We start from the raw sequence: 27,181 nt of genomic DNA on the forward strand, positions 1-27,181 counted from the left end.
TTGCAGGTGAAGCAACCCCCGCTGTCGGGAACCAGTTGTTAGCCTACATAAGGCCGATATGTGTACACACTCGCACACGGCCGCGTACATATATACATATTCCTCCCGATTCCGAGGTGGGTAAATAGGCTACGAGCCGGAGACTACATGTGCATTTACATTGACGAGAAAATAGGACGCGGGCTCCGCGTAGCAGCGCATTCCCACCGCCGAGGCCGCTCCCCTCCTGGCCGCTGCCCGTGGAAGGTGAAAGACAGGAATAACCAATTCTTGGAGGTTATTATTTTCTCCCGTTCCCTCTCTCGCTTTCTCTCTCTTTCCGAGAACAGTAGCCTACATTGAGGAGATAGACAGCGCCGAGGAGAGACGGGGTGGGGCCACACGGCGCTCATTGAACCCTGGGAAGGAAGAGCCGAGAGAGAGAGAGGGGGGAGAGGCCGCTTCGCCCGGTCACGTGGTCCGGGGCGCGGAGCGGCGTCGGCGGCGCAGGCTCTGCGGAGAAAACGGCGCCCTCTTCAAAGAAACACTTTTTTTTTTTCATTTTTATTTATTTTTATTTTTTATTGAACACAAATAGCATAAACAAATATACATGTGTAAAAATAAACATGGCAAGGTAGAATCGATTGTCAATGAAACAACCGGGGATGAGGAAGCAAAGGACATAAGGACATTCGTTCTGTATGTAATCAGAGGTTAATATTTTTAAAAGTTTGTGAGAAATGTTTAATGCTAGATGAAAAAGAGAGTAAAAGAAGATAATTAAATAAATAGATGGATAAATAAAATTTAAAAAAAAACAACCTGCAAGGGGAATTAAACATGTATTTAAGTTGGTGGTTCACAAGGAATCTCAGACATCAAATTGTATATTTTTTGTTTTTTGGATTTTTCTGTAAGTTTTAAGGATTTTTCATATAATTCAAAATTGTTTATAAAGACTGTAAAATTGGAGGAACGCTTTTGCATTCTGTTTTTGTGAATGAAGAACATGGCCAGGCCTAAAATAACATTGACACATAGTTCATCTATTTTGTTGCTTAAAAAAGTATCTTAAAAAAAACACGAGAGTGGACGGTGGGGAGTGTGACCCCCGTGGCCCCCCACGGCAGGCACCCGAAATAATCACCAGAAAGAGAAAAAAAAAACACACTCAACTTGTGACAACAGCACCGTAGATCACTGTTCAATAGTGTTATTATTTGAAAAAAAATAAAAATAAAAAAATCACTGGATGTGCGTTCACATGGGTTCAACTTCCAACACAAAAGCCAAAATATTGTTTTTTTTTAATTTGCTCACAGGAAAAGCCTAGAACAATACTTCAACGATTCAAAGTTTTCACACACACGCACACACACACACATGCACGCACTATTGTTGGTCCAGCATCAAACTAAACTTGTAGGCACTGGATAAAGCGTTTCGGCCTCACAGCACGAAGGACCCTGGTTTGTTTCTGCCAGGGGCCCTTTCTGCATGGAGTTTGCATGTTGTCTGCGTGGGTTTCCTCTGGGTTCTTTAAATAATCTGAAAAAAATAGAAAAATTGCCCAGATGTGAGAACGAGAGAGTAAATGGTTGTCTGTCTCTATTAGGGGGCCCTGCAATTGACTGCCAACCAGTTAACCTGCCTTTTGCCCGATGGCAACGGGGATAGGCTCCAGCATCCTCTGCGACCCTAAGTAGAGTAAGTGGTGGATGGTTGGTGGATGGAAGGATGGATGGATGGATGAATGAACATATTTGTTTGTGTATGTCTGTATATCTATACATATATATGCATATATATATGCATATATATATATATATATACACACACACACATATATGTATATATATGTATATATATATATACATATATGTATGTGTATACACACAGACATATATCATATACATACATGTATGTGTGTATATAGTGTATATATGTGTATAAATATTTTTTCAAATCCATAAAAATCATTTGGTGTTCTCGAGGAACAGGATTAAAATATATCTGCTTTTTGTACAATACAATGGGACTGAATGGACTCATGGCACTAAAAACAATACATTTTACAAACTCAACACAATTGTGTCTTCCCAGAAACCACAGTACTGTTATAGATGACATCTGACAGATTATTCAAAAACTGAGGCAGGATTTCTTTGGAAAGAGATGTTGCTGTTGAATTTTCTTTTGTGGGGGCACTTGGAAACATAGCAGTTTTGCTTAAAACGTAAAATTATGTGAAAGCAGAAACAACATTATCTATATTCTGGAAACAGTTATGTTAGAAGAAGAGAGTTGTTGGAAGTTAGATTTCTAGAACAAGGATTTCTTACAAAGTAGTGTCAACAAATGCCAACTTTCATAATTTCTATATATTTCTCTGCCAGTTCACCCCCTTTTTTTTGCATGTGCTCTTGACATTTTTTTCCTCCAAACTTTGCTTTATTACTTTACAAAGTGGCGTAAGTACAGATGTTTGTTTATTTTTGTGATTAGTTACTTGAACATGTATCTGACAATACTTTAGTAAGGTGCAATATTTTATAATCAACTGTTAATTTGTGGCGCAATGGTTAGCTCTTTGGCGACCCTGGTTCAGGAGCCTGGTTCAATTGCGACAAGGGTTTGCCTGTTCGTCCCGTGTCTGCATAAGTTTCCTCACGGTTCTCTGGTTTCCTCCCACATTCCAAAAGGTTAATTGGAAAACAATGGGAAACTGATATTTGATAATTGATCAAATTAATGAATAATTGATACTCACCCACATGAGTGAGTGAGTGAATGAATGTTGCCTGGCTTTGTATGTGGGATAGGCTTCAGCATCCCCCATGACACTGAGTGCAGGATAAGCAGATGGATGGATGGTAAATTGAAAAAACAACAGGAATCAAAAAATCCTGGTTCAATTCCTGGCTCATTGAAGTGTTGCTGAGCAAGACACTGAACTCCTAACTGCTCCCCTGGCGCTCCCCTATTGCTCATGGTTCATCCATGATGGGTTAATTGCAGAGAATATATTTCCCCACAAGGGATTAATAAAGGATAAACTATTATTATTATTATTATTATTATTATTATTATTAGTAGTAGTAGTAGTAGTATTGTTTGTGGTAGTTATCTGAGACAATGTCAACCATGTAAGTAGTGCAGATCTAGGGCCATTCTGCCATCCAACCAACTTATCTGGTTGGTTGCTGGGCTGCTCCTCCTGTTCTCTTGTCCAAGTATCCTTGAGTAAGACACTAGTCACAAAATTACTCCATTTGCACTTAAAAATAAGAAGGAGAAAAAAATGTTAATTTACCATTTGGACAATACTTTTTTGAATGTGAAATCAATGTTGTAATAAGTTACAAAAACCAAAAGACGTGAGTAATGGTAGCTACGTGTACAACAAATTATAAGACAGCCACTGCTTATAGATAGTAAAGTTATATAATACTATTATACTACTATTACATGCAGAAACAGATTCCGTTACTGCCAGTTCAGTTGACCACTAGATGGCAGCAGATCACTAGCTGTGGCACAGGACTGGGCTAAGAACACACCTGCCATCTGCATCTGTGGACACACACACACACATACACACACGCACACACGCACACACACACACACACACACACACACACACACACACACACAGCTGCATCATCATGCCCCCATGCCACAAACTTTTCTGACCTTCTTTTTCTCCTTTCGTCTTTTCCCTTCAGGGGTCTCTACAGCGAATCAACCTTCTCCATCTAACCCTATTCTCTGTATCCCCCTCTCACACTTACTACCTTCGTATCCTCTCACTCTATGCCCATAAATCTTCTCCTCGGTCTTCCTCGAGACCTCCCGCCTGACAGCTCCAATCCCAGCATTCTCAAAGCAAATACTGCATCTGTAGTACTCTTTCTAGGCATGAAGCCCTCTATAGTTGCCGCAATTCTGCACTTCCCCCTTACTCTTAGAAATGTATACCATCACAATTGTCTCCATTACTTAGGAATCTTCTCATTCTTTAGCCAGAAAATCCGCCACTGCGTCTCCTACACACTTCCATACCTCCACAGGTATTTCATCAGGACCAACTGCCTTTCTAATTATCATCCTCTTCAATGCCTTCCATACTTCACTTTTACTAATCTCTGTTACTTTGTGGTCTACAATAGTCACCTCTTCTACCCTTGCTTCTCTTTCATTTTCATTTTCATCATTCATCAGCATGTCAAAGTATTCTTTCCATCTTCCCATCACTCATGTAGCATCTGTCAATACATTTCCCTTTCCTGCTGAACATCCTTTCCAGTCTCTATCTCTCTTTTTCGCCCACATGTATAGATCATTCTCTCCCTTTTTACTGTCCAACCGAGCACACGAGTCTGACCACCTAGAGTCTTTCTCAACTTCTCCCTGAAAACCATACAACATTCCTTTCTTTTCAGCTTCCACCACTTTGTCCTCTACAATGCCTTTGTCCTCTTGATTTTCCTTGTCGCCAGAGTCATTCTACAAACCACAATTCTATGCTTTCTGGCAACACTAACTTATAACTACTTTGCAGTCACTGATCTCTTTCAGGTTACCTCGGCTACAGAAAATATAATCTACCTGCGTGCTCCTACCTCCGCTCATAAGTCTATCTGACATTCTTTTCACCTCCAGAAGATTCCTAAACTCCTCCTTCAAGATAATTCCTACTCTATTCTCTTCCTATCAGTACCATCACAATACAACTTAAAGCCTGGTCCTAAGCTTCTAGCCTTACTACCTTTCCACCTGGTCTTCTGGACATACAGTATATCCACCTTCCTTCTCTGCATCATGTTGACCAACCTTACCTTTTTCTGTCATGGTCCCGATATTCAAAGTCCCTACTCTTAGTCCCAGATTCTTGCCTTTCCTCTTCTCTCTCTGCTTCCGAACATGCCTTTCTCCTCTCCTTCTTCAACCCACAGAAGCCCAATTTCCACTGGTACCCTGTAGCTCATCGGTACCAATGGTGGTCGTTGTTAACCCGGGCCTTGACCGATCCGGTATGAGAATATTAGGTTTGATTTGCATGTTTGGTTTTGGCAAAAGTTTTTACGCGGATGCCCTTCCTGACGCAACCCTAGCTCAGGGAACGAGCATGTCTGACCAATTGTTTTTTTTTCTTGACATTTTCCTTGTATTTTGAGCATAGTATGTAATCTCAAGTCACCTTCCTATCTGACTAATATGAAAATCAAATCCCACCTTGTCTACCCTCTCATTTACTTTTTAAAAGCAAACATCCAATAAATCAATTTCTTGGTTGTAATAAGTAACACAGCTATTTAAACATGAAACAACTGTGTTTTGGTCTTCTCACATAGCATATAGAACCCCAGATATATAGCAGAATGATATATTTCTGACCCCGCCATGACTACACACAGACACACTCTCCCCTCACTGCATCACCTAAGACCCTCTTAAAGCATGTTGACTCAGTTCTTTTTAACTGCACTGTCATAAAGTTTGTTGACTACTCAGCAGTCATTCTCATCATACAGAAATTAATTGACATCGACTGCAAATGCGTAGTTGAGTGTGTTTGCTTCCTTTCAGGTTAATCTGTCCACAGAAAAACTCATCTACCGTAATCTAGAAACAAACACACACCAGGAAGTCATTAGGTTAGTTCAGTCTCATTTAACATGATGAGGAGTATCATGATTTAATTGTGATTACTAAGTTTGTTCACTGTGAAAATAAAACAGAAAGAAAGAAGCTGTTTCCCCCCAATTGTACTAATGGGTGGATACTTTACTATGTAAAAAATCTTCTGTAAATGCCAAACTGAATGCGTCAGAAATAACCCTGCCACTTCTGTGGAAATAATATTTTTGATCGAGGGTAATTTCAGTGATGGTGGTCTTTGCCATCCTGACCTTTTTGACTGCCAAGCAACGGCAGAAAAGACAGAATAGAACTTGCATGTCTACAGCAGAACACCAGTAGTATTTCTCCAATTGTTCATCCAATTGTTTGCATCTGGTAGGAATTGGGGTCAGCTGGACATAGAATTGCTACCCCTCTGTTAAAAGTCAGCAGTTGCCAGTAGAGCAGGGATAAGCTGACATCCCAACTTAACATTTCTGTAAGGTGTGTAAACGGCACTGATCTTACAGATAGTCATTTCAACATTAAAAGGGCCTTCAAGCCAATAACTTCAATGAGAAGACAAAGTGAAGCCTGTCAATGAACCCGTCATACTCTTGAACTGCATTTGTTCTTCTGTATTTGTTAGATACTCCCCTGGTTTCAATTATTGTCGGTTTGACTGTGCTGGTGCAAAATGAATGTTCCTCAGGTCAGTAGTTACTTTTTTGAGTGAATTTTGGGAAAGTTTGCCTCATGGAATCACTTTAAGTAACATGTGCTAAACATTCTATTGCATTATTATGTATTTAATATATTGATAATAGTGTTGATATTGAAATGACTTAACAAAGAGTGATTGCAAGTTAAAATGAATCAGGATATAAATCTGTTTCAATTCACAAATCATTTCAAAACGTCAGCTCGTAAGAATAAAAAAAAAAGCAAAAAAAACAAATACTCATTTATCTTTTATCGGTAAATTATAAAAGGAACTGATTTGTTTGACACAGTTGCTCGGTGCAGATAGAAATGTAGCTATATTTTAACAAATATATCTTGGTGAAAATACATTTGATTAAGGGGAGATGTTTTTGTTCTCCAAAATTGGAATAAACCTAATATTTCAATATTTTTTTCAGAGTCTTTGCATTGATCATTCCTCTGTAGTCACACCCACTCTAAATGGCCTCACAGACATGAATATTGAATACACTTCCCTTCACCCCACAGCTCAAATACGATGAAGCAGCCTTACTGTGAGGAGACGAATAAAGCACTCTGAATATTTGTCTGAGTTTGGGAAAAAAAAGGAAAACACAAAATGATTTCCATGTGATACACAAGTCAGGAAAATATACCTGTTTAAATGTAGAGGAAATAGTCAGCAGAAATAGTCAAGGTAAACGCTGTCATCATAAATTGAAGTCTGTCAGATCAATTCTTTTTGTCTTTGCTGTTTATTTTTGTGTTTTAATTTCTTGGTGTTTATTAGTATGTTTTTCAGTCAAGCAATGATGGTGGATACTCTCTCTCTCGAGAGCTCAACCCCGGCAAGAGATAGTCAGTTACAATTATGTGAGTGTGTGTGTGTGTCTGTGTGGAGAGAGACAGAGAGAGAGAGAGAGAGAGAGAGAGAGAGAGAGAGAGAGAGAGGTGAAGTGGGTGTGACAGAGACCTAGAGCAAGAGCAGGGGGATTTATCAGCTTCAAAAAATTGAACCACAAAATACTGCTCTCACTGCTAATTTTCCTCCCACAGTTTGACTGTACTGGACTCCGAAACTGTACTTCCAACAGTATATTTCTTCCTATACCGCTTAGAGGAGGCTTTCCCCATATTCAGTATGTTTCATAAAATAAAAAAATTATGAGCATCTCGGAATTTTTCACCACACAGCTGAGAAATTTACCTGTTGGTGAAGCTGTCAAGAGAGAGACAGTATCAGGCAGAGGTGTGTAAGAGAATACAGAAGGAGACATGGCAGTGGATCTTGTAATAGGGACTCTCTACAACTTACTACTTCCACTCCTCCTCTTGGCTGGTGAGTTGATTTCCATATATTGCATTTATTCCTTTTTTTTTTAAATTTCTTTTTATTTTGTATTCCTTCTTTGAAGGAGAAAGGTTGGATTTACATCAATTTAACCAATGGCATTTTCACCATAGCTTCAGGTAGTGTATGAAATGACATGTTTGTTAAGGACAAAAATAAAATCAATTTCCGTTGTCATTTAAGTATTGTGCACAACAGCATAAGAAAACAATCAAATGACAAAATGAAAACAAATCCAAAATGACCGAACAGATGGCTTGAATAATTCTTAAACATATGAGGTTGAACTTTATTTTACCTTCCAATCTGGAGAAGTTATCATCTGCAGGTTGCAGTGCCGTTCTTTGATACATTTTATTCAGCTTCCTCTTGTTATTTACCCATACATAATTTTTCTCACCATCAACTTTGTCTGCTGGTTTTTAATAACATCTTATCATGCCATCATACCATATATCCCATATGGTATAAGTATTCACTTCTGTATACACTTTAAATCACCACTCAAAACCAATCTCTGTGTGTGTGTATATATATATATATATATATATTTATATATGCATACCAGTGTATGTGCATGTACATATGTGGATATATGTATGTACATAAGTAGTTTTTTATTTTTATTTTTTTTAAGCACATTGTCACTTTTATTATTTTATTTTAAGTGTTTCTCTGGATCTATATTTTGTGTATATGTATATGTCAGGCATCTCAAATGAAATATATTCTTCTTCTTATTATTATTATTGAGTATGCAGATTTTACTGATCTGTTGATTATAATTTATTCTAAAATCTTAAGAGGCAGCACTTTTCATGCTTTTTCATGAGTTATAGCTGTAATAAATCATGTGTGATTTGTCCACAGACAGCTGACCTCAACAGTGCTGAGAAAATGCAAAGGATTAATGGATTAATGATAAATGTGCCATTCTGTTAGGTGCATTAATTTGTGATAACACATAGCCATCTTTTGGCAGCTGCTTCTCATTAAAAGAATACTTAAATGCAACTGGATTTGATTTTATATATATGAAGGCATTTAAATTCTCATTGAAAAGGTTTTTAATATATTGGAGCTGTTGATGGAACATCTTTGTAGAATGTACAGAATGAAATATTAGTCTGAAGTTACAGTAAACCAAAATTATACATATCTTTTAGTAATGTTTCCATGTAGAATGACAGCAGCCTTTTAGAGATACACACTTAACTTGGGTACGCCAGGAACTGATAGAATTCAGCCATAATTTTCATTACCTTTGGAATTACCTTTGCAAAGATTAAGGAATTTATGTGCAGAGGGTATCATTCACAGCACAATTAGGGACCTGAACAGTTCAATGGAAATCTTTAAAAACTGGACTTAAAGCAGTTGAAAGAAAGCTACAGGGATACAGAAAATGCACGGGTATATTTCTATATCCACAAAGTTTTCAACACTGAAATTTAATTTGACGTACTCAGCCTATTGTTTTCTAGTAGCTTGTAGGAGCTACAAAAATAATACATCATGCCAAAGTTTAAGAAAATGTTAACAAGTTCTGCATTTTACCAACTGGGGTAATAATCACATCACAAAGTGGCCGAGCACATAGATAATTAGGATGTGAGGAATTACTTCAAATATGGCTAACTAGGTATTTTCCATTCTTTTTTTCTACTCTGAACACTTTTTAAGCTTTGCGGCAGAATAACAAGACCTTAATGGTAAAATTCAATTCAATTCAATTCAATTCAATTCAATTCAATTCAATTCAATTCAATTCAATATTGGCACATAGACAGGTTAATAGTTTGGCAAGTATTTGTTTTTTTGTAATTGTCATATTTTTGATATGTGGAAACTCAATTTTTTTTGCGAATAACATGGAAGATTAAGATATAAAAAGATAGTGTGTGTTTCTCTCTTCCATAGCTTCCTTGTTCCGTTACAATGGACTGTCGGTGGTGTATTTCCTGTTCCTGCTCACATTGCCATTACTGCCGAACCCAAGTTTGGTCTCCATGAAGGGTGAGAGATTGTATTCCTACACAGTATGGGTTTTTTTGCTGTTAATTTCCATTTCTGAACTTGTCACAGAAAAAAGTCTGAACCCTAGAAGTATACTGTTCTCCTAAGCTATACTTAATTGATCAGAGAAACATGCAATAATTAGCAATGATTATGATATCCCACAATAAGACCTTTTAGTAACTTTACTTTGGTAACATCTCAAACTTAATTATTTATAACATGTGTGTCGTCTTGGTCCCCCATCTTACTTCTTGAGAGAACAGGAGTGAAAATAAAAACCAAAGTTTAATTTGCAGAAAAAAACAAAGACACATTATAAGATATATTAAGTAATTTTCTGTGTGTGAAAATATGTCTATTCTATGTATAAGTATCTGTATCTGTTTTTCATAGATTACTGCGTTCAGATGACTTAAAGTATCGGCATCAGGCCTCAAAGTACTTTGTAAAGGGGGGGATGTGGCTGGAACAGTCAAATCAATTATACATGGCTTCATAATTACAGTGAGGAATTAAAACATGTGATGTCAGCACTCTGTATGTCACTCTCCATCTAAAAACTGTTTGCCTTTCAGCCTGTCTTTGAAAGCACCCTAGATCCCACAGTTATCATTATCTCCCGAACATGATATTGCTCTCCTGCTGAGTGGTCAAGTGTGTGTATACTGTGTGTTTGTGTGTGTGTATCTGTCTTTATCCCCTGGGTTTTTTGTGCATTTACCTATTACTTGACAAATATATGTGTGTAATTATAGAACTTATTGCAGAGCAGAGAGTTTAAATGAAACAAGGCTTTTAGTAAAAATCCTGAACATCAATATTGAATTGCTGATTCAGTTAAGCTGAGCCACAGCCGCTTTGTTTCCTGTTGATTACATTAAGCTTTATCTTCTACAATAAATAAATAAACATATATTTTTATATATTTGTGTATACAGCAATTACACTGTGTGTGCATATACACACACATATATATATGTATATGTACATACAGTTTGTATGTCTGTATGTATATATGAATGGATTAATGTCTTTTTTATTAAATGTCAATTTAGGCTTGGATTAACCATATGGTTCTTTAGAGGTACGCAACCCTCAAAAAATTATACATATCAGCTGAGGCATTCCATAAGTGATGTGTCCTGGCTTATCACAGATTTAAGGAAGAACTTTCAAATACAAATTTGCACAAGAAAACTGTTAAAGTTGCATCCTGTCCTGTTGTGTATTCAAGCAGAAACCAATGACCTTTCCATTTCAAGGCCATCTTGCTGCTTTCCTGACAGCGTCTGCGATGGCTCCTTCTGTCTGACCCAACTTTCAAGTTCCTGCATTTTGAACTGTTTTTTAATTCTTCATATTATGTGTGCAGGTACTAACCATAAGCTTTCCCCATGGTACAGTATACTTAAGCATATAATCATGCTTTGAGCCAAGTTCTTTGCAGTATTTTATTGGTGCAGTGTTTCTGCTGTGTTTTAAGGGCAGTACAACTGTTTGGAGGGCCTGTTGTTGGACACTCCTCTGCTTTTAAAGGTTGAATGTGGTCTTGATGCTCTGGGCAATGCAAATCATTAGACCTTCCAACAGAAGAACCAACTGTGAGGATCATTTTCAACTGCTTCGATGAGGAAATTCATTCTGTGTGGATCTACCTTAACAGGAATTGTTCCATGGGCTTTTTCATAACCATCTACCATTTCATCCAGGCTTTGTTTCATCTCAGGGTCATTATTCTTTTGGTCTTCTCTTCTCCAATAACTCCACTGCTTTCATTCTTGATCAGTTTTCGTCAGCATGTCATCAAAATGGGGAGCTTCTGAGACTAAATCTCCTTTTGCTCCCCTCCCATGATACTTTTCTTTTATATTTCTAACGACAATTCCTGCTCAACAAAACAATACAAGTCCTCCATAATGTATTTCAAGGAAAGTAGCCAGAATTTCAAGAAGAATGCTAGTCTGATTCATCTTTGCCAGCTCAAGCTGGCTCCCTGCTGTATTTTACTGCCATGGAAAAGACACAGACATATGAGGAAGTGGCCAAAGGAATTTATTATGCTAGTAAATTCATGCCTTCAAAAGCTACGGTCTTGTCACCATCAGGAAATCATAGTTCAGTCTCTCCATGGGTATTTGGCATTCCCACCTTATCTCTAAGTCTTGCATCAAATATTTCAGACTTTCAACACAGTTATTTCCGAATCTGTGGTGGTGGGTACTAAGATGTTAATTTAAGATACTGTTCATTTGAAATTGTATCAGTTGTCGAAGTAAAGTCCTTTGACAGGTTTCGGGGGTATGGCCATTTTCAGGGTTTCCAGAAAAACTAATGATTTGAGTATTGGGCCATATTCACTTCCAGAGTGCCAGTAAATCTCCTTGTTACATCTAGCCTCCCCCAAAACAGTGTGATGACTATGTGATCTAGTCTATGGAGCCTTGTATTGTAATTTCAGACTTATGAACTGACATATCTATTGAGGAGGGAGTACTGTGTTCCAAGTTCTTTTAGATTCCACAATCCATTTGTGAAGCACCATTGCTTTAGTTATACAGAACAAGATAATCCTACTCCAAGATAATCCATTGCTTTACTGCAAACATCTGGATATCAGCATGTTTGGTGATCCGAACTACAGTATATCATATTAATCCTGGAGCACATGGATTAAAAAAACTATTAATCTTTTATAATCAATCTTAATATTTCATTGAATCCATGATGGCATTGCCACTGTTGGCACACATTGCTCTAGAAGGATTCCTGAAAAGTGTCAATTTAATGTATCTTTTGAACATACCGACCAGAATAAGATCGCTACCTTCAGATTCATGACATCTATATGAGTCTTTCATTCTTTGTGAAAAAAATACTGGTGACCGCAGTCACATTAATAATAGGAAATGGATGAATCTCAGTAATTACAAGGAGCCCGATGATCAGGGATGCAATCGGTGACTCTTTTCCAAAGAGATCACCATTTGATCTTTCGATGTGATCATCCACCCCTCGGTTTTGCCCTGACAAACCTTAGTTAAGCACGGCAATACAGAAAAACCACGACAACGGCCAGTCAAATCTTTACTGTGCCAAAGCTTTCCCTTGTCTTGGCATGAAACAGCTCACAGTGGAAACTGAGAATTTCAGGACTTTATTGTAAAAATCAGAATTTGTACACTGCAAATAAAGAATGAAAGGACATTTCACTTTTGCACAGCTTCAGAACTGTCTGCAGGAAAAATGGGACAAAGTTACGACAGATGTCGGCTTTTTCAGTCAATTATAGAGAAATGGTGAGAACAAAAAGTATTAAATACTGTTGTTTCGCAACCCATGAAGCCTAACTGGCTGTAATGGATATTTAATTTCAAATGTGTGAGGTGGAAGACAGCCAACAAGAATTTTGATACTTGTGATAAGATCGACTCCTTCATTTATTAAGAATAATTATGTATATCGTATTTGTATGATAGATTGTCAGATGTTTCATTGGACTTCTACAGTTCCTGTGAATTAATCTTTAACATGAATTGCCCATGAAATTTAGAAATTGATTTTATATAGAAATGGATTTGATCTATTGTTCATTCAAATTTTTCTCACTCTTGGTTGCATCCTCCAGGTAGAACCGGTGACTTCCTGCGGTTGATCATCTTGACAAGTTTGACATTTATGATGCTGCAGTGCTTCATGCAGATACCCTTCGCATACATCCCTCCACCTGGTAGATATGCTGCCTCTTTCAAACTAATAACACTTTTTGTTATTGATTATGTGGAATCTGTGACCATTAAGTTTTCTCATATTCACATTCATTTCAAATTCAAAAACTATTATTTGTCCCCAGGGTGTAATTGCGATAATATATTGTTGTAAACATTTCCAAAACAAACAGCCTTGGACTAAGTCTGATGTTTCTTGTTGTGTTGTTATATTCTATTTATTTACATTTTTTCAGTTAGCGGTTATTGGGAAGATTTCCTCTACCATGTCGGCATCGTAAGGTATGGGTTTACTTTTGGCATGGTTTGAGGTATTTATCAAGAATGCATTATCAAACTAATGATTGTGGGCCGTAAAATCTTCAGTCTTTAAAAGTTTCAATATGATATTTGTTTTGTATGAGGTATAACAATAACAAAATGGTTAGGGCAGGCATGCAGGTGAAGCAACTGCTCTGTTCCCAGTTTTGAATGTGATATTAAATGCAACTTTAACCCTTGTGTGCATGTGTAGCAGATCTTTCATTTTGTTACAGCAGAATGTAATGCAAATTGTTTAGTAATGCAAGAAAGTTTTTCACCTGCTGTATTTTGGGAGCATCAAAACAGTCAGTACAGCACCTGCATGCTTCAAGCTACATATCAGCTCTTGCTGAGGCTGCTCTTATCTATATTATGTAAAAAAATCAAAATTGTAACAAACAACCCTCATCACCTCATTTCAGTGGTGAATTTATCTTAAAAGATCTCTCTGACAGAAATAATTTAACCAAACAAACTATCATACACTCTCAGCAACATGATGGGCACGGCGTGTAAGATGTGTGTTTACAGGTACATTAATAGTGCAGTCAGACTCAAAGTAACGTTAGTAAAAATCAACAAGATTTGTCTGCAGTATTCAAGTGAAGCATGCGTTTTAAGAATACGTCTTTTGTAGGAATGGATATCAGTGATGAATTTGAACACATGGTTATGCTCATGTGCTTTCAGATTTAGCCTTGTAGATCCAGGGAACATTGTGCGCCTCTTGGCCCCGGATGTTGTCCTTTCCTTCTCATCCATCTTTTTACTAAGGCTCTGCAATAAACTTCTGCGCTCTGTCCCCCAAAACATTCTCCATGATAATGGAACCCCACACTCTGACCCTGAGGTAACAAGAGCTTCGATCTTTAACTGGATCAAGATCACGTATTGCTCGGAGCGGGCAAAGACGTCTCTCTCTTTGTTTCACCGGTCTGGTAGGAGTCTGAATCCTCTGCCACAGAATCTGAGGAAGAAAGTGAAACCGAGGGTTCATCCTTCGACAGCTTGGATGAAAGAACCGTGCCTGTTCAGTCGGGTCCGCCTCAGTTTGTCCAAAAGCTGATGGTGTTTGTGGCCGGACTAAGGCTTTTGCTGTCGACAATCATGAACACAGCAGGCAAAGTGGTGGTGACTTTACTGCTGGGTCTGGCAGGTACAAAAGAACTGCTAATTTGCGTTTATGTAATTTTCCATCAGTATGAAAATGCTCTACTATTCGTCTAATACAATATGTTTTCCTCTTCTCTGGTCATATTTGCTAGGTATCATCATGCCCTCTCTCACCTCATGTGTTTATTTCGGGGTGTTTCTGGGACTGGTATGGTGGTGGGTATTTGGGCGCTCAGTTACCATGCTCCTCTTCAGCTCCCTGTGTGTGATGATGGCCATCTTCAGTGGTGGACACCTGTTTGCTCTGTACCTCTACCAGCTGCCTTTGGCCCAGGATATTGTACCACCAGAGGACGTCTATGCCAGGTAGAAAGGCGGCCACCATGTAGTGTTACCCTAATCTTTGAAATACACGACACTACACTAACTGAAAGGTAACAGGATTATTTGTTTATACCCAATCGAAGGGCTACAAAGAAGGAGGTAACATATGAGAAGTGATGGAATGAGGATTAAAATGATGTGACCTTTGCCCACTGAAATTTGCTGACAATGGAAAAATTGTATCAAGCCATGCTAAAGTTGCCTGTTTTCTGGTCCCCAGAAAAATGTATCCCTTAAAGCAGCATAGGGTATTATGTATGTTTTCACTTGACTCCACTAAATCCCACTATATGACAAATGCGCTTCTTATTATTTATCATCTGGATTTCTGTGAACTTTAATGGCATCATATTTTCATAGTTTTCATTTTGTTCTTTTAGTGCATGATAGTAAGAAACACCACCCAATTCCTTCTTTTTTTTTTTTTTGAATTACCCAATTCAGTTAGTGTGTGTACTTTGCTCTCTGAAATTGAATTTATCAATAAATACAAAAACATTATTTCCTACTGTTCTCTACTCCCTGAAGCCTTGATATGGTCCTCACCATCTCCCCATCTCAGATTGTTTGGTATGACAGGCGTGATCAGAACCAATGTCTCGGACCCGTACTCGCTTGGACTGCAACCACATGTCAGTTGGCCTGACTTCATCAATCCTTTGGTTCTGCTCCTGTTGTACTACACACTGCTGGCTCTGCTGCACAAATGGGTTCAAATAAAAGAGGAGGTTAGTGTGTGCAAATAAGGGGGTTGTGTTTTTAAATTTACCAGCTGAAATCAATTATTTTTTGACAAACATAACCTTAAAGCTATTACGATAAATCAGAATTGCCAGTTTCAGGGAATGCCTGGCCAAAGACAAGTGTTTAAATGTATGTGTGTTATATTAATACTAACACTTGGCTTAACAGAACATAGAAATTGTATGTAAGGTTACATGTCAGACTTTTAAAGCTGTTGTCACTCCCAGGATATTGTTGATGGGGAACAGACTGAGAGTCTAATGGACAGCCAAGAAACTCCTCCAAGCTTTTCCAGGGTTATCTACATCTCCGGAGATAAACAAGAGGTAACCTACTAATATGGACGATTTTGTTCTTGAGCTTGGCAAGTTTTTGGTCACAGGAACCATTGAAAAGTGTTTTGAAGGAAACAGTGTTTGCTGCAAGAAGTGAAAGTCTTTGAAATAGACAGTTCTCAAACACAACTATGACTTATGTGCATCATAACCCTTACTACCTTGAAAAAAATACCATGCTGACTCCATTGTTTGCATGAGTAATGCATGCTTTCTCTGCGTCACAGAGGATTATTTGAGTATTTTTGCACAACATAATTTTTCACTGTATCAATCTCAAATATTTGTTACTGCCGTGACAATACTTTTTAATGTCATATAAAGTTGCTGCATCCCAGGTAACTACTAACTACAGCCCACATAGATATTTCAAAATTTGGATTTCAGAGATCGAATCTGTAACTAACCTAATATCTTTTTTTTGTTCAGCTTTTGAGCAGTACGGATGATGAAATCTATCTACCTGACGAGGTAGGCTATCTTATATTGCAGTAATTTGCTGTTTTCTGTTAAGTTTCCTCAAACTCCAGGATATCAAATCTAAATATTGAGTATAATGAGCTTTCAATCTACAGCCAGTGATATTAATGACAAACCATTCCTGGCAAGATGTCCATGGTAATGATATGGGATCTCTGCTCGGAGGGTCCGGGTACACAAACTGTTACCCATTACAAGAATATGAAGATAAAGGCATGACTTCACACGGTAATCACATTAAAAATATCTAAGTGTGTAGTTTTCCATTTCATTTTTACGTGTTGGTTAGATGTCCTGAAATTTAGGCAGCCAATATGTTATATCATAATTTACATTTGTACCTGTTTAGACCTGTTTTCTGGTACTCCGTTTAATTCTGATGGATAATATCTTATCAGTGTATTTCAGTGAATCTCCTGATCCCATCTTTTGTCTCCCCCTTCTGCCAGAGACAGACAGTGAGAGTGCAATAGAAAGGAATAAGGAGGGTGAGAGGAATCTGGAAGAAACATCACCTGCTTCATCGAGCCCAAGTGGCCTGGTCGTATTTGGACAACTGGCACAAAAGCACAGCTATGTCAGCGCACTGATCACCATGATGGTAAACTATATGTACCAAGTGATTTAAAGAAGCCTCATAAACACCTGCAACCCCAAATGACACTCTCAAGAGATTCTCTCTCTTTCTTGCTCTTCATTGAACTTGCCTTATTTTCACTCAATTATGAGGGAATGCATAAGTAAACAGGTTGTTCGTCAACTTTAAAAGGATTCAGCAAAACATTAACAAAATATTATTTAGTAAGTTGTTGGTTCGAAATCAGCCGATCAGTTTATCTTTGCTTGAAGGTGTGGAGTATCACCTACAACAACTGGCTGACATTTGCCCTGCTGGTGTGGTCCTGCATCATCTGGATGATGCGTGACCGACGCAGATATGCCATGATGTCAGCTCCGTTCCTAGCAGTTTATGGGACGGTTCTGGTGGTGCTGGGCTTCCTGAGTGGCCTCCGCCTGAGTCGCTCTGAGCTGTATCCAGGCCTACCACAAGCTGTCATAGAGGACTTCGACCTCAACGGTTACTACCCTGTGCCCTGCATCCATCTGGCTGCCAAGGTGAGACAGGAAGGATTATTGATGTAAGAGACAGAAAAAAAAACAACTCCAACAGTAAGGTACACAAAATTATTCAGAAACAAGTAATACATGGATGGATGTAGATATGGATTATTATTTATTAAACCAAGTTAATTTGAAAGCACCTGAATTTACATCCAAAACATAATCTTTTAAAACTATATAAACACAAACCTGTGATCCAGGTTTTCACTTTCATGTTATATCTTTGACCTGCTAAATAATCTTAACTTTCATATTCATGTCTTTTGAGCAAAAAGAGATTTAGATTCAGATCAGGGTAGATTCTTCTACCCTTGCCTTTCTTTTGTTTTCCTCATTCATCAGCTCTACAAAGTACTCTTTCCATCATCCCATCACTCTTCTAGCATCTGTCAATGCGTTTTCCTTTCCTGCTGTACATCCTTTCCATACAAGTCATTGTACACCCTTTGCTTTGCCTTTGCTCCCTCTATCTTTACCTTACGCTGTATCTCCCTGTACTTCTGTCTGTTCTCTTCAGTCCCCTTGGTGTTCCAATTCTCCTTTGCTAACTGCTTTCTCTGTATATACTCCTGCACTTCATCATTCCACCACCAAGTCTCCTTATCGACTGTCCCTCCAGATGATACACCAAGTACTCTCCTGCCTGTCTCCCTGATAACATTAGCTGCAGATGTCCAGTCATCTGGAAGCTCTCCCTGACCACCCAGAGCCTTCCTCAACTCCTCCCTGAAAACCATTCAACACTCCTCCCTTTTCAGCTTCCACCACTTTGTCCTCTACACTGCCTTTGTCCTCTTGATCTTCCTTGTCACCAGTCATCCTACAAACAACCATCATATGCTGCCCAGCTACACTCTCACCTACAACTACTTCGCAGTCACTGATCTCTTTTAGGTTACCTCGGCTATCCAAGATGTAGTCTACCTGCGTGCTCTTACCTCCCCTCAGATATGTTACCTTATGTTCCTGTCTTTTCTGGAAAAATGTCTTCACTACAGCCATTTCCAGCTTTTCTGCAAAGTCTACCACCATCTGTCCCTCTGTGTTCCTATCCTGAACACCAAATCTGCCCATCATTTCATCATGCCCTCTATTGCCTGCACCAACATGTCCATTGAAGTCTGTACCAATTACTACTCTCTCATCTTTGGGGATATTCTGCATCACTGCATTTAACTCATTCCAGAACCTCTCCTTTTCCTCTAACTCACATCCCACCTGTGGGGCATAGCCACTAACAAAAGTGAGCATCTCACTTTAATTGCCAGAAGTCTATCTGACATTCTTTTCTCCTCTAGAAAATTCCTAACAAACTCCTCCTTCAAGACTCCTTCTCCATTTCTCTTCCTGTCAGTACCATGATATTAACACTTAAAGCTTGCTCCTAAGTTGTTAGCCTTACTACCTTTCCACCTGGTCTCCGGTACACACAGTATATCCACCTTCCTTCTCTGCATCATGTTGACTAACTCTCTACCCTTTCCTGTCATGGTCCCGATATCCAAAGTCCCTACTCTCAGTCCAAGACTCGTGCCTTTCCTCTTCTCTCTCTGCTTCCGAACAAGCCTTTCTCTTCTCCTTAATCGACCCACAGTAGCCCAATTTCCACGGGTCCGATCCGGTATGAGATTATTAGGTTTGATTCGCATATTTGGTTTTGGCAAAAGTTTTATGCCGGATGCCCTTCCTTACACAACCCTCTGTTTTTATCCGGGCTTGGGACCGGCTTAGGGAGACACTGGCCTGTGCCCCCCTGAGGCTGCATTCTCAGCAGACAACATGTAACAGATGGTGATGGTGGTGGTGAGGATCGACTCGATGATGGAGGTGCAGAGATTAGTCCAATGAGGGTGGTGTCATCCATAAACTTCAGGTGCTTCACAGACTAGTGACAGGAGGGGCAGCAATTGGTGTAGAGAGAGAAGAGCAGAGGGGAAAGAAAACAGCCTTGGGAGGATAAGGTGCTGATGGTCCTGGAGTCAGAGACGTGTTTTCTAGCTTCGCATGCTGCTCCTTGGCAGCCAGTCTGTGATCCACCTGCAAGTGGAGTCTGGCACATTCAGCTGGGAGAGCTTGTCCTGTAAGAGAGCTGGGATAATTGTGTTAAATGTGGATCTGAAATCGACAAACAGGATCCTAGTGTAGGCTCCTGCTATGTCTAGGTGCTGTGGGTTGTAGTGGAGGGCCAGGTTTGCTGTGTCGTCTGCAGACCTGTTGGCTCTGTAGGCAAGTTGCTGGGGGTCCAGGAGAGGGCCTGTGATGGATTTGAGGTGGGATAACTCAGGCGCTCAAATGAGTTCATCACCACAGAGGTCCGGGCAACAGGTCTGTCATCATTGAGTTCTGGGGTCCTTGTTTTTTGGTGGATGGGGATAATGGTGGAGAACTTGAGGCAGGCTGGTACATGGCATGTCTCTAGTGCGGTGTTAAGTATCTCAGTTGGCACCGGAGACAGCTGGTCAGCACAGAGCGTCAGGGTGATGGGGAGATAGTTAGGCCCAGCTGCTTTGTGTGGGTTCTGCCTCTTGAAATCAACAATCCTAAGGAATAATAACTTTAAAAGGTATTAAAATACAATTTACAACTCAACTATCAAACTGCGCATTCTCACTGCACTCCATGTCATTCACTGTCCTATTATACATTTATATTACAGGTTCTCTACAGCTTCAGCTTCTGGTTGATGTTCCGTCAGCAGCTTGTTGAGAGACAGGAGGAGGAGAATCTGAAGGAAGAATCACTGGACGAGATCAAAGTTATACAACGTAATGCACTTTTCAGTACTTTCACAGAGATTTTGACTATTTTGATTGGTGAAAAGGCCTGTGACATCATGTAAATCATCCTTGAATGTGGCTTCTCAAAACACTCCCAAACACCAAGCCATTCCTTATCTTGTTCCTCATCTCACATCATTGAACTCTTCTTATTTTTCTAAATTCCTCCTCTTCCGTGTTGACACTTTCAGCAGAGGAAAGTCAGCCATCAGCTGTGGTGTTGATGCTGATCTCTGGGGTGAAAGGCCTGTTGGTGAAATACTGGATCCTCTTCTGCTGCTCTATGTTCTTTGTGGTCAGCTTCTCAGGCAAGGTATGGTGGAAACACGTAACAGATTGAAAGGCTCTATTAAAAACAAAACTGCTGGGAAAAACTTAACAGAAAATATACTTTAACTGGCTTCATGTCAAATACTACCATATTAGAATTTCAAATATGCTTTAGCTTAAGTCGCTTGACTTGATTGTAAGTTAATGTTTCTGATATTAAGCAAATGATGATAACAACTGAAGGCCTTTACTGAATGTAATCTGAACCATATTTCACTTGCTTAGGTGGTTGTCTACAAGATCCTCTACATTGTTCTCTTCCTCTCCTTTGTCGTCCTGTACCAGGTTAGTAATGCTGTTGTTTTGCTCAGTTAATACACCTTTCCTCCTTTGGGACGCCGATGTAAGTATTGGAAATTCTTGTAGGATTTCACAAAACCATTAAATGATGATTTACAAAAGTCAGTAAGTTGAGAGGAAACTTGCTTTCATTGTAACTATGTTATTGCGCAACCCAAAGGATCTGAAGTATCAGGTTACATCTTCAATCATTGTTCAGCTTCCATCCACAGCATCCATAAACTATGTAGCCCCCTACAAGGTACATGCATAAGACGCTACTCATGGACACCATTTTATGTTTAAATGTATTGATCATGAGTCATAAGCACACACATATCATTTTTTGCTGCTGTTTTCCTGGTTTTCATCTTCCATCTTAAGTTTCTGCTGACCTGGGCACTTAAAGGAAGGCTTAATGGCTGCGGAGGTGATGCCAGACAAAACACACATATTTGCCTTTTTGCATTACGTCAGCATCCTGGTGGTGTTTAGCAACCGGGGTGTGTTAGAAGCTATGGGACACTTAATGACAGAAGAGATTTATTGAGCTGTATGTAGAGGAAATTCAGGAAAATCAGGGTAAGTTTGTTATGTCTGCTTAATGGAGATTAAATTTGTAATTTGCAACACAGAGAAACTGATTTGTAAATTATCTTTGACCTCTGGATCTACATGGGAAAAGTAGTGTAACTCAGGACCGCTGATTGATATTTACAAACAAATAACTAAGTGTGGAGCTGTCTTGTTGATGTTGATGTTGTTTTCTTATTATTACAGAGAGTTGCAAATCTAGGCAATCATCACTGTCTGGCCAAAGAAATAACATTTAGTCTTTTATGAACCTGGAAAAAAAAAACGTCTTAAGATAGTTTAGCTCAAAACTAACAAGAAATAAATAAGAAAAAAAAAATGAAATTTTTGGAGGGGCCCATTTTCAACTAGATAATTTCGGGGGCAATAAAAAAAATGAAGTTGTCTTCCCCATTTCCTCATGGTTTCTTTTTTGTATTGAAATATTCCAAACAAAAACTTGAAGCCGACAGGTTTCTGTTGAAATGCCCCAGTGCAATTTTTTTCTAAGATGCCTTTCACAGAAATAAAAAAAATTAGAATTAAAATTATTCTTCATTATGTGGAAGACACACAGTTAAAGCACTTGGTCATGGACCTGATGTGATTTTATGTATGAAAGAAAGTATTGAAATGTAGATCAATTTTGGAAGACTTAAGTCGATGTAAGGGGACGAAATACATTACATTGCTTTCCATATTGCACTGCTATACTAAAAACATTTGTTCATTTCTCTTCCCTAAGGTCCGTTTTGATTTGTGGCGTCGGCTCCAAAAGACGTTCTGGGCGGTGGTGGTTGGGTACTCTATGGTGGTGCTGATTGCCATCTACATGTACCAGTTCAGAAGCGTGTCTGCTCTCTTCAGGCAGATCATGGGGATGTCGGAGGATGGGTAAGCATAACATGTGCGTCTGATTTTTAGAAGTTATTGAGCGGATGGAATGAGCAAACGGTGCCTGATGGTGAGTTCTGCCTGCGAAACTCTGTCGATTTGTGTCTTCATGTTGTTTTTCCTCTCTGACTTTCAAGTCTTCGTGACCTGGGTTTGGAACGTTACGACACGGTGGAGTTGTTTGCTCGTATTCTGCTCCCTGCTGCTTTCCTATTGGCGTGTATCCTCCAGCTTCATTACTTCAACTCAGACTTCCTGACCCTCTGTGACCTTGACAACGTACCTGTCAGGGAGGTTTCCAGGTGAGCAGGAAAGGACAGAATACAAAACAGAAATGCTGCAACTTGTTCCAGCAAAGGAAACAATCACTTATAGTTTTGAATTACTGATCATAGAATCTGGAATCACTGCATGTAATGTAATGAGTTTTGGTTATTTTCTTAAAATATTCTATATCTCCCCATTGGTCTCATTTGTGTATCCATCTAGAGAGGAAGCGCTCAGATGTTCAGTCAACATGATTTCTGATATGTAAGTGTTGTGTTTCTTTCACTTTAAATTGGTTGTGTTATTATATTGTCTTTGTAACGGACTATGTAAACAACATCGTGATTACTTCCATTCAGGTGTGCCGTTTAGAAACACTAAAACACCGACACCATCTCTGTGGACACTTTATTTCCACAGCTGCAGGAGGTTTATGGACAGCATGTGGAAAAATGATGACACGTGAAGACTCGGCTTCTATTTGAGCCCTTCTTTTACAACTCATCTTATTTGAGATGTTCAGTTTTAACATTTAGTGGATTGGCAATTTATAGTTTGTTGATCTTAAAAGCAAAGTTGAGCTTTGTCAGCTTCCCCATAAAAAAAGGTAACATTTTCATAAAAGGAGAATGAGGCATCACAACATGCTGCCTTGCGATGAGGAAATAAATACCCTTTTTTTATTCTCTGAAATTTTTGAGCGCGATTATTGGCATGACAATCAATAACTGAGGATATGATTTACTTCCAAAAGTCTTGTGTCCCTTCATTTCCCCATATAGCAGTAGAAAAAAAGACCAACAGAAATTACTTCATATTGTTCTCTCATGAAATAAATTCACAGGGAGCTCCTCTTGAGTTCTCTGCTTCTTCACCTTTACCATTGTTGTGTGAGGTGTCTGTGTATCTTCAAGAGCTAAAATATGAGAAGAAGGAAAAAACGGACAGAAACATCTCTTCTGCGGGCAAAATTTGCTCTTAATTTGACCAGAATTCTTGCAATACAGTCTAAACGTATAACCTAGGTGGAACAAAATGTCTGAGTTGTGGGAAATCAGCTTTATCTCTCTCCTGACGTATGAACTGAGTTGATTAGAAAGGTGATGTTGACTTTATATTTCATCATAGTTTGACATGTTAAACATAAGAGAATTACAACCCTTCTAACTATCATGTCAACAGACTGTCCTTTCTCTGTTTTAATTTCCAGTATCAAAGAAAATGTTGAAAAGTTACAGAAAAGGTGAGAATGTTTTTGGTTTGAAAGTGCTGTTTTACTGTTACTCTGTTGAAATAAATGGCAACTGGTATGTTATTAAGTGCCTGACAGCAGTATTTAGTTTTAATAAATCTTAAAAAATACCTGTACACTGACACCAAACCTGCAGGTAATCTTCATTAATTTCTTGGGGTTGGGTTTTGTAATAATTGTGTGGATGAAAATATTTTCTTGTGGTCCTGTAGGCTTGTGAAAGAAAACATGGGAAGTGGGAAAAGTCAGGAGACTCTGGACAGTCTTGGATTGCAGTCGTCATTGGAGAAAGGAGATAAAGAGCTAAAACAGTCAAAAGAAGAAGGTAACAAAAGCATCCAGATCACAACAGCTCGGTTATTGTCTTCTAAAAGAAATAGCATGTGCAATGTAGCAATACTGAATCAAGTATTGAAAATATGACAGAAGATAAAGGGTGTTTCAGCGAAAAAATTAGGTTGCTTTATCAAATTAACTGAATTGTAATTCCCCAGAATGCAGGAGAGCTGCTGGCGATGCTTGTGATATCTGCCCTGCTAAAAGGGAGTTATATGACAATTTAGCTATAATTTGTTCTTTTTAACAGATGACATGAAAACAAAGATAAGAAGCCAAAAAATCAAAAAAGAAATATTCTGAAAATATCTGTCTGTGTGATTTTAAAAATACCTGGAAAGATCAGAATTAACAGAGAACAGAAAGCTTGGTAAACCTAAATATCTTATTTTATGATGTGCACTGAATACAAAATAAGAAAGGAAACATGTTCTTCAAAATTCTAATGATTTTTAATTTCCATTTTTTTTCATTTTTCTTATGTTGTTCCTCAAACGTTATATCCTCAAGCCAACTGAATTGTGTGTGGACTTCATGGAAACACTGCCTCCTTCACTCAGGAGGGAAAAAATAACCTACTACTTTAACAAGCATGTGTATTTTTTTTTTCTAAAAAATTGTTGAGAAACTCGTTTGTTGTCAAAATGATTCTTAAACTCAATTCCTCACTTCCTTGTTTTGTCATCTGCTTGACCTTCATCCCGTCCCCTACCAGAGGGTGACCCTCATTCTGATGAGGACAAGTGGGTTGTGATTGTGGACCGGGCAAGCCTGCTGCTCATCAGTGCCCTGTCAGGACTGCACAGACTTCAGGAGCTGAGCTGGAGACTAATGGAGCTCCATGGCTTCAAAATAGTTTCCTCTGGCATCATCTTTGTGTCACTGGAAGAGGTGCGACATTGTAGGAAAAAAAAGTCGATGTATTGTATTGTAGTGTATGTAATGTATTGTAGGAAAAAAAAGACAAATTAAAAACTATTGCTTCATGTATTAAGTACATAGATTTGACATTTTGCCTTTTCATTATGTTTTTTTATCATCAGCTGATCAAGCCTCCACTGGTGTTTGTCATAAAAACCTAAAATCGATTTCAATGTGTACAGGTGTCTCTGATGAACTTCCTTTTCCTGGTTTTGTGGGTGTTTGCGATCCCGTTTCCACGGCTACGACCTCTGGCGTCGAGCATCTCAGCTGTGTGGGCCTGCGTCATGGTGGTGTGCAAGATGTTTTATCAGCTGAAGGTCATCAAACCCCATGAATACTCTTCAAATTGTACTGCTGTAAGTATAGATATGGTACTAGCCTCTCACATTTGAACTGATCTGAAGTACCTTGTTGTATCCATCTGGTATCTCAGGGCCTGGTGCCTTCCAACAGCTCGGACCCATTCAGTGGGGCAGAGATGAGCGGAAACATGGCAGAGCTACTGAGGAGATCTGTTCTCTACATTGATCCTGTAGACCCGGTCTACTGGTGTGGCGCTCTACGCAAATGTGAGGGCAGGATCCTTCCCTGTCTAAGGGTATGATGAACCACTTGCTCCCCTCACTGGCTTCAGAAAATCTAGAAACCTTTTGTAGGACCAAGACAAAACACAAAAGTTGACTCATGGAGCTGAATATGATACTGGTTGCAAATAGAATCCATGGCCCAAATTTTTCTAATATGGATTATCTCTAATAGCCTGCATTGATTAATTAATATCAAATAGGTTACAAAACAAACAGCACCTGTTGCCGTGCTTTCAAAACATTTGTACAATTAGACCAATGGATGCTATGTGTTGTAGAACCATCTGATGGTGCTCGGACTACTGGTGTTTGAGGCGACAGTGTATCGGCACCAGGTCTACTATCGTCTCCATAACAGCCTGAAGGCTCCGCCCTACAGCATAATCTTCCAGGGCATCACGAGGCAGCAGCTGGATCACGGCATCTTGCCCTGCATCAAGTACTTTATCAACTTCTTCTTCTACAGATTTGGACTAGAGGTAAAGAGTTGTCCAGGTTTTTGAAGGGTTCAGTATGTAACTTCAAGCTTAAGCCTTACCATGACAACATTTCCTCTTAGATTAGTTTAATAGTGGCTGTCAACGTCATTGGTCAGAGGATGGACTTCTACGCCCTGCTCCACTCCTGTGCCTTGATGGCTGTTGTGTCACGGCGACGAAGGAAAGCTGTCGGGGAGGTTTGGCCAAAATACTGTTGCTTCACCGCGGGTCTGATGGTGTTGCAGTACCTGCTCTGCATCGGTGTTCCTCCGGCCCTCTGTGTTGGTATGCCACTTTGTAAAAATGATCAGTATTCTTGTGTTGATAGATCAAACTTTTCAATTCCTTTTCATTGTACTTGCATGGTGCCTGAGATGCCAGCTTTGTTTTGAGCTGTTTCATTTGGAAAAAAAATCGTCCTTGATTGAACTGCTCAATGAAAGAAGCATTCTTATTTGATTTTTTGGCACTTTTATCATCTTAAGGAATCCTCCATTAAACCTGATCGTATTAGAGAAAAAGCCGACAGATCTTTGGCTAATATCTCAATAAAATTCAAATGGGATGGATTGTTGGCACCAAGAATGGAGTAAACCGT

The 27,181-nt window shown here is 39.0% G+C and overlaps 1 protein-coding gene across 1 annotated transcript in view; it reads left to right on the forward strand.

The window, feature by feature from the left end:
* Window positions 1-27,181, forward strand: part of LOC147227275 (piezo-type mechanosensitive ion channel component 2) — a 49,339-nt gene that overhangs the window by 508 nt on the left and 21,650 nt on the right. Inside the window, exons 2-28 of the mRNA XM_086159994.1 lie at window positions 7-84; window positions 330-476; window positions 9,581-9,676; window positions 13,305-13,406; window positions 13,641-13,686; window positions 14,398-14,557; window positions 14,650-14,863; window positions 14,973-15,186; window positions 15,767-15,932; window positions 16,176-16,274; window positions 16,713-16,754; window positions 16,859-16,976; window positions 17,213-17,364; window positions 17,613-17,879; window positions 20,542-20,650; window positions 20,854-20,975; window positions 21,218-21,277; window positions 22,590-22,738; window positions 22,876-23,040; window positions 23,228-23,269; window positions 24,216-24,248; window positions 24,470-24,582; window positions 25,309-25,484; window positions 25,697-25,873; window positions 25,951-26,115; window positions 26,383-26,583; window positions 26,664-26,868. Coding sequence (XP_086016120.1) covers window positions 7-84; window positions 330-476; window positions 9,581-9,676; window positions 13,305-13,406; window positions 13,641-13,686; window positions 14,398-14,557; window positions 14,650-14,863; window positions 14,973-15,186; window positions 15,767-15,932; window positions 16,176-16,274; window positions 16,713-16,754; window positions 16,859-16,976; window positions 17,213-17,364; window positions 17,613-17,879; window positions 20,542-20,650; window positions 20,854-20,975; window positions 21,218-21,277; window positions 22,590-22,738; window positions 22,876-23,040; window positions 23,228-23,269; window positions 24,216-24,248; window positions 24,470-24,582; window positions 25,309-25,484; window positions 25,697-25,873; window positions 25,951-26,115; window positions 26,383-26,583; window positions 26,664-26,868 — 3,618 coding nt within the window. The remainder of the gene's footprint in view (window positions 1-6; window positions 85-329; window positions 477-9,580; window positions 9,677-13,304; window positions 13,407-13,640; window positions 13,687-14,397; window positions 14,558-14,649; window positions 14,864-14,972; window positions 15,187-15,766; window positions 15,933-16,175; window positions 16,275-16,712; window positions 16,755-16,858; window positions 16,977-17,212; window positions 17,365-17,612; window positions 17,880-20,541; window positions 20,651-20,853; window positions 20,976-21,217; window positions 21,278-22,589; window positions 22,739-22,875; window positions 23,041-23,227; window positions 23,270-24,215; window positions 24,249-24,469; window positions 24,583-25,308; window positions 25,485-25,696; window positions 25,874-25,950; window positions 26,116-26,382; window positions 26,584-26,663; window positions 26,869-27,181) is intronic.

Source organism: Fistularia commersonii, chromosome 14, assembly GCF_037954325.1.
Source record: "Fistularia commersonii isolate RoL2024-O1a breed Wild chromosome 14, RoL_Fcom_v1.0, whole genome shotgun sequence".
Classification (NCBI taxonomy): domain Eukaryota; kingdom Metazoa; phylum Chordata; class Actinopteri; order Syngnathiformes; family Fistulariidae; genus Fistularia; species Fistularia commersonii.